This window comes from Rhopilema esculentum, chromosome 3, assembly GCF_057945365.1.
Source record: "Rhopilema esculentum isolate cy_ngs chromosome 3, ASM5794536v1, whole genome shotgun sequence".
NCBI lineage: Eukaryota > Metazoa > Cnidaria > Scyphozoa > Rhizostomeae > Rhizostomatidae > Rhopilema > Rhopilema esculentum.
Window position 1 is genome coordinate 5,757,332 of NC_142817.1, and position 12,027 is coordinate 5,769,358.

General features: G+C 37.7%; 1 protein-coding gene across 2 annotated transcripts; it reads left to right on the plus strand.

Annotated features, from left to right (window-relative positions):
• Positions 1–311: 311 nt before the first annotated feature.
• Positions 312–11,024, plus strand: LOC135695042 (cortactin-binding protein 2-like). 2 transcript variants are annotated; one of them, XM_089112293.1, is made up of 11 exons: positions 312–464; positions 932–1,089; positions 1,406–1,543; positions 2,653–2,732; positions 2,859–2,945; positions 4,435–4,534; positions 5,479–5,701; positions 6,636–6,767; positions 7,234–7,325; positions 7,963–8,014; positions 8,453–11,024. In XM_089112293.1, exons 2-11 carry the CDS (start codon positions 1,002–1,004, stop codon positions 8,625–8,627), a joined length of 1,167 nt encoding a protein of 388 aa, XP_088968419.1. In that variant the 5' UTR covers positions 312–464; positions 932–1,001; the 3' UTR covers positions 8,628–11,024. The 2 variants fall into 2 exon arrangements, with proteins under 2 accessions (XP_088968419.1, XP_088968421.1); XM_089112295.1 differs by lacking the exon at positions 7,963–8,014.
• Positions 11,025–12,027: the final 1,003 nt, after the last annotated feature.

Below are 12,027 nucleotides of genomic sequence, written 5' to 3' on the forward strand. Positions count from 1 at the left end.
ACAAATGATGCGAGTAAAATGTTTTTTTAAATTTTGGTGATAAAATTCTACGGTTGTATGTACATAGCCTTAACAACAACTGCGCGCGATAGGCACTGAATCAGAATTTACTTATCTTTCTCCTTGCCGGTCGGTTCATTACGACACTCAAACAAAAACAATCACTAATGACCTCATAAAATGTCGAAAATGTCAAAATTACAGAGACATCTAATGTTTTCAGAGACTTTTCAAGAACGCTTTTTACGCGGTACCTGGCCACTAGTGTAAATTTCTGCGATATCTAAACTGTATGTTGCCTTTAGCATACATCGGTAAACAAAACTTCTTTAATTATTTGCAAGAATCTGAACTGAAGTATTGTTTTCACTTTTCTATAAACTTTGACTTGATGCTTTTAATTCTAGATTCCTGCACCCTACTCATTGCAGTTGCCGCAGGTTATGGCTGGGGCTTTTCTGATGGTATGCTAGTGACCTTTGAAAGTACTTTAAACATTTGTGAGAGTCTGTTATAGGTGCAGGAATAAATTCTTTTGCTAGATAGCTGCATATCCTAAGCAATAGTTGGCTGGTTTTGAATAACACTTGTTATGCAAAGGATTCTTTAGGATTTTTTTAATTTTTTTGGAAATTAACGTCCACAAGCCTGAATGCAAAATAAAACATTATTCCATATTTGCTTTAGTTTGTCATATAGTGCCTGTGTACTACTGTCAAGGGAAATCTTCAAGGAATTCTATTGGAAGTCTTGCTTGATTCTTTGGACAATGTCAGATTCGTCTTTGTTATGCTTGATGTTTTTCAAGTGGGACGCTTGAATTGATTACTCCGTGTGCTTTTACTAGCTAGAGGTGGTCAAACTTCTGTAACTTCGCTGCATGTCTTATCTGTCAAGTTGGTAATATTTTTTTCTGTATTTTGTATTTCAGCAGATGGTTTGGTGATGTCTGATAGTATTCTAGACTTCATTGGTGAATTGCGGCTACAAAACGAAAGTGAATGGAACTCAGTTACAGAGGCCGTGAAAAAATTTTCTTGGATAAGGTTCCCTGGAGAGCATCTAGAGGTCTGAGCACGAGTAATGCTGGTACGTCACTTCCGAATTGATTTTCTTTGCAAATAGGCTCACATGTGATAGTTCGACTTTTTTGTCAAATCCACAGTGGTGTTTTATAAAAATACAGCACTTGGTGTTGTGATGCTTATCAAAGCTCAGATAGCTTCACGATCGTGACAATTTTATTCCTGGTAGATTATGACCATATCAACGGTTATGCCAAATTAGTTATGCCGTAATTTCAGGCCTTGAACGTTTGCAGTTGTATAAACATTAGCGTTTCCCTTGAAATTTGCGATGTGTTTTGTCAGTTTCTTAGCCTCTCTCCGTTTTACACTGTTTACAGCGATTTTCCAGTCAAGCGTCAGTCGATTTGAGCTAGGATCTGTTGCCTGGACGCCTACAGGGTTTCCTGCAGGTATCACGCCTTGGACAGCAGCATGGCAAAATAGATCGAAACCTTACCTGACTATTCGTCTCAAAGGTACTGTTGCAACATGTTAACCTCTTTTCCCCTCCAAGAGTCTCAGCTCGCTTTAGAAAACGTTCACGAGTTTTGGTCCTTGTAGGGAGCCTCCATCGGTCAAATCAATTCAAACAAATAATTGGCTGAAATCATCGAATTAGTTCCAGAAGTTCTTCCTAATTCTTATTGAAAGTGAAGAAATCCCCCAGATTTGTTCTTGTCCATCGCCAGTTTTTACTGACGTCAACCACAAATTGATATGGTACTGATTTTATTAGAAGAAAAATCCCAGTGTTAGAGTGACTACGTAATTCATCAAATGAGTATGCAATTGGAATACCACAAAAATTTAACCTACGTTTCCTTACATTTTCAAATTCATTACCTTTTTTGATACGGTGTCATCAACATTCAGAAAGGACAGTTAAAAGAGATATGCTTGAACCTCCGGCTAGTTAGATCCGTATCATTGGAAATGTTAATACATGATTAGGAAGATATTAAAAAAAGTTTCGAACTTGCTTTTCAGGACAACTCTTATTTTTTAGTTTTCGTCTCCTATTTTAAAAATTCAACTACATACAAATTATCAGTTACATTAATACAATACTACATACAATACAAATTAAACACAAATCTAAAAACAACAGAGAAATAATAGCCTACATACCAAATTGTATGAAGGGGAATTCCTTAAGGAGGGACTCTCTCAGTAGCTGGGCTAATCGAGGAGAGAGCACCCCCTGTTTTAAGAATGAATATGAGTTATCCCTAAACATATTTTAACTTATTTTGAGAGCTTGGTCAACCTATCCTCTTTCCTTTCTTTTTAGACTAAAGATGCACCTAAATTTCTGCTTTTAAGTTATAGTCAAACATAAAAGGATTTTTTATTAATGCACTTTTACGTTGTAGTTGATAACTGCACGAAAAATGCTCTTTTTTGGTTTTCTTTATTTGATAAAGTTTATATATATTCTTAACAATATTCTCAATAATTGTTTATCTCTGATTAGAGGTATCTAGTTTCATTTTCGTAACGACAAATTGATTAATCGTTTGCAATTTTCATTGTCCTAAAGCTTTTGTCCTAACGGTGACAACACTTTTTAACCATTGCTTTTCAGATGAAACAACTTCAACATTTGATTCAGTGGCATACTCTACGTCTTTAGAAAATACTTCGTTACAAGAATATTGCAGATTGGTGAGCTATTCTTATAGCTTGAACTTTTGTTATAGCTTGAAGTTTTTAACTTTTTTGAAAATACACCCACTGCTGATGACTGTAATGATTGTATTTCCACATAACATATATGATTACCATTTTCAGATCAAGCGGTACAGGAATGTGCTGTTCATGACTGACGACACGATAGAGGCTAAGCATTTCATTTCCTGCTTCTCCCATTGGCTCAAGGTATGTTGTCAACAGTATCCTCCGTATGATATCAACCGGTAAGACAGCAGTTAATGTATGTTGCTTAGAAAGTCGTTTTCTCTAGACGGGGGCTACATTAACTTTACTTTCAATGATGTAGAGGATTTTCTAAGTGCATATTATTCTTTGGGTTGTCTCAATATAACAAGTTGCATTAATTTGATTAATGATGAATTTTCTACTTTTTATGTCTGTTGTTTGTTCCCCTGGATTGAATAAAAAATTATTTTGTTTGGATATTTTCCATATGAAAACTTGCTTAAAAATAGGCTTACCATGATAGAAAATTTGTTTTCACCAAATTCACCAAACATAGAGAAAATTTGTTTCCTATTCATTTCCCAAATCTGAAATTTTTAGCCGAAGTAATATTACATAGTATCATATTACATTACGATTCCTTTTGCGCAGTACGATGTGTATATTTTTGTATAATTGACTCTTGGATTATAAGAACACCTTGCTCAGTAAACCTAATCTCCGTGATAAATTCCTTGCCATTAAGTGGCAGCGTCTTCACAAATACTCTAGTGTCTCTAATAGACGGCCCCCCGTGTATTAATTTCAGAAGAATTTGCCCTTATGTTTGTCTATCTTTATCTCTAACAATCTATCCATTATCAAATAACCAGTGTCACCATCCTAATAATTCCACTGCCTTTTAATGAAAGATTTACCAACATCCACTCCTTCTATTAGCTCCCCTTTGCTAATGAAGTTTACTGGCATTTTGTTGAAAATTGGCCAACCTGAACACCCCCTTCTATTAGCAATCCCTTTCTATTGAAAACTGGCCGACATGAGCACCCCTTTCTATTAGCACCCTCCTTCTATTGAAAATTGGCCAACCTGAACACCCCCTTCTATTAGCAACCCCCTTCTATTGAAAACTGGCCGACATGAACACCCCTTCTTTATATTAGCACCCCCTTATATTGAAAACTGGTTGACATGAACACCCCCCTTCTATTAGCACCCCTTTTCTATTGAAAGTTGGCCGGAATGAACACCTCCTTCTATTAGCAACCCCCTTCTACTGAAAACTGGCCGACATCATGAACACCCCTTTCTATTAGCACCCCCCTCCTATTGAAAACTGGTCGACATGAACACCCCCTTCCATTACCTCCCCCTTCTATTAGAGACACTAGAGTACGTTTGCAAAGTTCGCTTTTATATCTAAATGGAAACGAAACAAATGTTTTCCGTTTTCACGGAAGCGTCTAAGTGGAAGCGTCTAAGTGGAAAGCGTTTGTTACAGGATCATGTCATTGGAGATTTTCTCAGAATTCGATAAGAACTCTGCACGAAAGGGCATGTTCACTAATTTAATTAATTTATAATGAGCTATATGCTTGATTATATGCGCACAATTAGCTGAGAATCCCATTTTACTATGAGCTGTATTTTTATACGTATATCTAGTATTGCATGTAACTTGCAAGGATGAAATTTATTTTTCAATCAGACCATGGACGAAATTAGAGGCAAGACAAGTTTTATTGCCAGCGTTGAAGAGAATGAGATTTGCACTGCTCAGGAACTTGTGAAACTGTTACGAGAATATGGTTGGTATCTCCGTAAATTTGTGTTTTATTATGCACCCCCTATATGTCCCATTGATAGGTTTTTACTAGAACTAAATATAGTTTCATTTCAATCCAATGCGTTTTCCCATGCCTGATTTTTGCCATACTTTCCGGGCTACTGCGCGAAGTCCAAAATGACCTTGGAAAATTCCATGTGAGAGTTGTTTATATGCGCAAAGGGTTTTTCAAAAGGAAAGGTAATAATTTATTTCTGAAGGCAGATTACTGATTTGTATTACGTAGACGGGCATAGTAGTTGATTGGAAGCACTTGATTTGGCTAAGCGTTTTTGGAGCACATTTATTTGAGTGATTCTTGTTCACATGTATAAATTCAAACAGCAGTGAAAGAGTGTATTTTTTACGAACGAATCGACCATTCCTCAACAAATGCTATTTCCCGATAATCAATGAAAGGACGTACTAAAAATCATAATTACTTTCATAGATTATACTTAAAAATATAGAATTTTTTTGCAAAAATACAACTCATGATATGTTTCTGTTATCTGCTAAATATGTACCCTAGCATATGTATCAATCGATGTGCTTTGAAACATCTCAAATTGTTTTACAAGAAAAGGCATTCGAATTAATTGATATGTTAGGTTGGATTAAATTTGGCTATCTTGCCAGTGATAGGAATTGTAGCTCTCCTGGTGGAAATTGGAAATCTTACTTTTTGCGTCTTTGGGAAAAATAATTATGATAAATTAACAAAAAAAAACTCCAATTCTGGCCTATTACATTTCAGTAAAATGTTAAAAAGATGCTTGAAAATTACGCTATTGTTCCTTTTGCCACATACGATGCTTGGAAAAAGTTTCTCCATAGCACCCCATTTCCACCTTCAAACGGTGTTGTATTGTGTGATCAATGAGCTCAGGCGAGTCCATTGCAATGCAGTTTGTTGCCCCTTTTTAGGAGCTTTGGTTGAGGTGAATCGCGAGAGACCGAAGTGCTCAACAATTATTCTGATCGACGTTGATTTCATCCTTAATCGAAAATTATCTTCGGATGTCTTTGTTTGGCTTGGAAAACGTGGAACAGAAGAACCCTTCTATCTAAGCAATGGCATTGGAGTGAACAGTCAGCTTTACTATTTGCAAAATGACGTCATCGTACTTGCATATGCAACGAAGACAAGGTAAATAACCCTTACAGTATAGAACAACAGTATGTTAGGTTTCCGCTTTTCCTTGCTATTTGGAGAGTCAAGGTGGTATTAATTGTTGGAAAGATCATTTATTTCTTGTCATTAACTGTCTTGCTTAAAGTAAAGGCGATTCCTGTATGCGAGCCGCGCCCATAGGCCAAAGCATGGAGACAAAGGATGGCCAGTTCCTTCAATGCAGACTTCATCACTCCCCCCCCCCCCCCCCCCCCCCTCCAAAAATGCAGATACTGTCCTATTCTCGTTTTCTTTAGCTTCCCCGTCGTTGTTAGTCCTTCCCTAAATAAAGGATAGAGCCCAACCTTCAGCCTTCAGAACTGCAGCAAAATTGCCTTACCGCGGTCGATAGCCTGAGCTACTAAGGGACATATATTTTGAAGACGGTACAGCTGTAATATTTACAGCTGCTAACGTATCTATAAGGCTGATAGAGCGCTATCCATGAGAGCTAGAAAGGAGACAAAAGTTCCATGAGATAAAAATTCTCTTTATTAAATCGTACTTCTACCCAACCTTGAGCACCATGTTCCCCGCCAGAGTTTGGAATAGCATATCATTTTGAGTAATCCTGGTCATGCGACTAAGAGATGTGGCATCGACAGAATTCAGATTTGTACATCTGAAGTCGATTGCTTCAGATCTAGTTTGCCAAAGCAAGGATATTTCAACCCTTTTATACTATGCATGAGGTTTTTCGTCTCAGTTCAAAAATGAACACTTTGATACACTCAGATTTTATGGGGACGTTGTGTGTATCAAAACTACTTGTAAAGCAACAATCTTTATATTATTCAGTATTGATTTTTTATCAGTGTTTCTTGCCTATTTCCGGCTTTTTTTCCAGCCATTTGCAGCCAAGATTTTAATACTCTATATTTACTTGTTTTAAGTGCTCACTTTTTTCCAGCATGGACCGATTTGGGCAAGGAATTCATAGATTTTTCAAGTTAATTGATCTCCCGCCAACCATGCCTGTTCTTCTGCAACGTTGGCTCCGACAAAAGGCAACACGAAATTCAGAAAGCCGATTAAACTTCAGGTGAATATCTTTGTAGTTTACTTTTTACACTTACAGGAGTGTTATGGCAGCGAGATTTTTAATAGCCGGGTTATTGGCTCTTTCACTTCTACAAGCTACTTTTTCCAATTTAGTTTTTAATTCTCTATGGGACTGCTTTTAATTGTGTGTGCACAGGTGCTCTCATAATTTCAATCTGGCAGAGTCTTCAGATTTTCAGTTTGTGTTTTGTGCCATCCTCCGACAGCCCTGTCCAGCTATTCACCTGGCACATGACTAGTGCGAAATTTAGCACTTGATTTTTATGGCTGCTTAACATTTTCAACAATCAGATTTATACATTTAATGTCAATCTTAAATTAGATACCTTTCTTACAATCCAATCATACTCCCATATGACGTTAATTGTCAAGTCACTTACAGTTTCAGAAACATTTTAAGCTCTTCTCAGTTCACAATCTCTGAATATTGCTTGATCCATTTTTAGGGAAATTGATAACTGGAGCTCCTGGATAAGCGATGTTTACAGAAGATCTAGAATCGATCTTGAAAAGCTAGACATTAAATTGGATATGCCAGGTTTGTCGTTATTGTGAATCATGTTCATTTTGTTTTCAAAATTTGAAGTTCATTTTTTGTAGATGCCAAAGGTCGAACCATTCAATTTTGTTTCTTTATTTCGTAATTCGTTGTCACTTGTGTAAAAGTTGTTTCATCGTATATCTGCTTAGGCTCAATGTCACCTGGTGCTGCCATAAAATGCTCAAACACTTGTTTTGATATGTCACAAAAACCAAATAAAGTCATACTCAATTTTCTCAGTATCTTCAGTGCCATTTTGGTTTTTACTGAAAAATATATCAAAATAGATTCAAAGCTAACTAGTTGTAGGTACCAAAGGGACGATTTCCAGCTTGCTTTAAGAAATTGAGAATATGTAAGAATGTGCCTTCTGATCAGATCACTTAGTTTATAGTCTCTTTAATTTTTGCTAGTTGATTTTCAATTGTTCTGTAATTTGGATGCAAACATGAATCGATTCGAAAAGCACTTTGTATTGTTACACACAAAGCCATCATTTTATGGACAGTCAAGCCAATCTGACTGCAATGTGTTTCATAAATTTATGTTAGTTCATTGGTCGTTTGTGGCAAGACATGATCTAAGCACGATTAACAAACCTGTATATTACTCACTGTCATTGTTTTCTTCGCAGATCTTGGGCTGTTTCTGTCTGCTCCTTTCAGTGATTCAGCCGGCCTTAAAAGGTAATGATTTCATGTTTCATGTCACATAATTTCGTAATATAATACGTTGATTATATTGATGTGGATGAAATGAAGACTTAAGACAACACTCAAAATCTTTCTGGAGTTTTTGGTTCCCTTTCGAAGAAGGCGGCTTAGTCGCGTGCTTTCTGTAGAAATGTGCTGGGAAATCGCTTAATCATGACGAAATTTACATACATACTGTACAGAAAGCAAAAAGGTGTCATCATAAGTGCCTAGGCCTAAGCAAAAGTTCCTATGGTCCATAGGCTCTATGTTTCGTGCGCCTTAGATAATACTGCGCCTCTGCTTGTCCTTGTGTCTATTACGGCCTTAATGTCATATTTGGTAAGTTGCATGCCGTCTTCCTTCTCCCCTTCCTCGTTTGAAAATAGAAACCCTGCACTAATTTTACATAAGGTATCCTTTTCTTTGCAGCTGGGCTGAAGACCTTTGGTTGCATCACTTTCTGCCACAAGTCGAGAGTTCTGTGGAGGAGCAGGTTGCCGAGGCAACCAATACTCAGCAGGACTTATTGATCCAAGTCGCTCTGAACGCATTCTTAGAAGGAGCTTTTTTGCCGGGCTGCCCATGCAAATTAGATATCGGTTAGGTTAGGACTAAATTTTTAGATATTTTAATCGACTCTACTAGACCTAATGCTGTCTGACCAGGAGGAATGTACTCATATTCCAGAGATTTTGTCGGTGGTCGAAACAGGGAGATTTGATGCTTTCATCAATAGGAGGGACTTGAAAATTTTATAGAAGAAGTGACCTGTCGTTCTCTGATTTCCCTGGTGCAAATCATGTCCTGTTTCGGATGCCAACACTCTTGTTGTTCATGTGTGTAACACCTTCTGCAATTAGATATTACTTTCACAAAGTTTTTAAAGAGGCCGGAAGTTTGTCATAATGTGCAGGCCTTAAAGGGGGCGTATTTTCGTCAAAATTTTCGTCGCAGAGGCAACATCTTTTACCTTGTTACCTAGCAGTCCAGCCATATGATACTCTGGGTACCAGATCCTCAATAAACCGGGGATAAAGTATTGTAGACCGCTTCGGTGGCAAAGAAGGAAGCTCAAATGATTATTGTTGTTTCCTAAGTGCTTCCAACGGAGGGGCTGTAGCCCCCTAGCCCTCCCCTGGCGCCACCACTGATTACACCTTTTAAATACAAAGCTAGTGTCTATTTTCAACTTTCCAAAAGGCGGACATTTCCAATTAGCAGACACCTTGCTCTGGTCCCGACAGTGTCCTCTAAATAGAGAGAATACTGTATATTTCTGAGACTAAATAATGGAGACTCTGTCGCCCAGGGTAGCCATATGACTGTCTACTGACAAAAATCTCTTCATATCCCCCTCCAATCCTTCTTAAGATCTATTGAATTACTTATCTTCAGTTTCATTTTAAGCACTTGTTATAAACTGCCAACTGAATCAAATAAATTTTATCTTACTGTTCTTAAGTACAAATTCACTTTTTCTAAAACGAAATGTTTAGTCAAAGTTACGTTGCAATTAGTTCTTGCAGTGAACAGCGTCAAAAGATATGTAAATGAAAGAACCCTTGTTGTAAAATAGTGCTGTACCAGAGCATGCTACGTTTCTCGTTGATAAGTATGGAAAAACCACTGCCCCAGTTTTCAACTCTTTATTATTCAAATCTATTTAACACTTAAGGTGGTGGAAAGGGACACTGTGACTCCTGACAAACTCTAAAAGAACATATTGTACTTAACACAGAACGGCAATTGTTGTACTCAACGACGTCGGAGAATTTTCATTCCACCTTCTGTCGCGCCCTTTCCCGCCCTGTTCACCATTCTATCGACCCGAATCATGTTTGCTAGTTTGGTACATATTTCAGCAGTTTTATTGCCACTGTTATCTTGCCTTAAAGCAGAAAAATAATAGGTGTTACTACCAACATTATAAATTTTATTCCCGTCCTTTCAATAACTTAGTAACACACTCAGAAAGATCAGCTACTTGGTTTGAAACTGGTGTGTTTACTGTGTTTTGTGTAAACTATTTGAAAACTTGGTACCCTATTCAGGCGCTGTTCACTCAACCTGAACGATATTTACAGACACGGTAAAGGGGATAGAGTAGGAGGGTAAAAGTACCCTTGTCATTTGTCTTCGCAATTATCAAGAACGTATATATGAGTTTCCGACTGTAGCAACTTTTTCAAAAACTCGCGTGATTATTTCGTATCTGCTAGAAGTGAGCCGTTCATACGCTTATCGGAATGGAAATATCATTTACATAACAGTAGAAGCTGCAAATCACTGTTGCAAATTTTTTACTTATCATGAAGCTAATAGCCATGCCCCTGGACAGTGCCGGTGTCTTCAACGACTCTAGACCTCAAAGATATTCATAAAAAAATACCTAAATAGATTTTCAATGTTAAGTGAGAAACATATTACTTTATCCTCGATGAGTATTTATAATAAACAAATTTATAACAGTTTAGGTATTGTGATGTACATGGTAAAAATTTGCCTTATCGATTTCATCCAGAAATCCTGTCGTTTTTTGACTCTCTCTTTCTCTTCTGTCGAAAACAAAGAGAAAGTTCTTATGTTGATGCACAAGGTAAGGTAAGAGCTGAGACATACTTGTAAAGCTTTTCACTGCATCGACCAGTTTCTTAATTCTCGAATACTGAGAAAAGGGACCTTATTTCGATAAGTATTTTGACAAGAAGCTCAAGGGTAAAGGAAAGCGAAAGAATGAAAATTAATCTAAATTATAGGTCCGTGATTAACAGGGGAAGGGGGTCATACCTATCAGTCTACTTTACCATTCTTTGTCTCCCTCACCTTCAAACATCACTTTGCCATGCCACATCATTCTAAAGTACCAGGCACCGCGGAGCGTTGAGAAAAGTGGGGTGGTCTAAAGAAAGTGGGGGGGGCTAAAACCGTATAAAAAGAGGCTTTTCTGGTAGTTTGATACTTAATATTTGGCATTTTTATTATTTGGCATCTTAATATTTGGCTAAAGCCTTCCCCCCCCCAGCCCTCCCTGCTCCGCGGTACCCGAGTACCTCAGTGAAGTGAGAAGTCAAACGATTAGGGTCGATGAGAACTGTTTTGCTTTTAGTACAATGTGTCTTGCATTTTACGGGCTACGTTATGAATTGAAGATATACGAAAACAGAACAAAGGTGCACATACTGTGTGTTTATCAAGTTTCAGTAAGCTTTTGCGTTTTCAGTATTGCGTTAACAAGTTAAATCGTCTGGCACGTGGCGAAATAGGCCCACCACACCTTGAATTCCTGATGCCATTTAAACCTGCAAGTCAAGCTCCTGTCATCATGGGGATACAATCAGGAAGGTTATTAATGATGCTGTTGCAAACCCTCTCTGGAAAGACAACATAAATGACAAGCAGGAGAATTGATGTTGCAATGGAGCCTCTGTAGCAAGAATTATCGGCGCCGAGATGGAGTTGTTGGGCATTCCCTGATTATGAAACTTGCATCGTGGAAGTACTTCTCTGCTGCATTTAAGGGTAAGAAAAAGTTGGTAATTCAGAAAATTATTTTGAATATGACTCCAAGAAAATCAAAGTTTTTCAACGGTCCGAGTGAAAGTGGAAGACAACCTCAACGTCGATTATTCGTTTAAATACGATGAATGAGCATAAAAATATATGTAGGGGAGTCAAACTCTTTAACTGTGAAGAAGAACCATACTTATTTTGAAATGGGAACTCATTGTGTTTGGCTGCGCTAATGACTATATTCTCCAGGTATTTTGCCGTTCTTGTGCAAGTTTTTGTGTTGTTTTGAGCTTGTCTTGAACTTGGTGAACAGGGTACTCTCTCTCTCTCTCTCTCTCTCTCTCTCTCTCTCTCTCTCTCTCTCTCTCTCTCTCTCTCTCTCTCGACTGGACTCTCTAGAGAAGTCGAAGGTTCACGCCCGAATTTGCAAAAGTTCACGCAGGAATTCGCAAAAAGTTGAGGTCGCAATTCTCATTGTGATCAAAATTGAATAC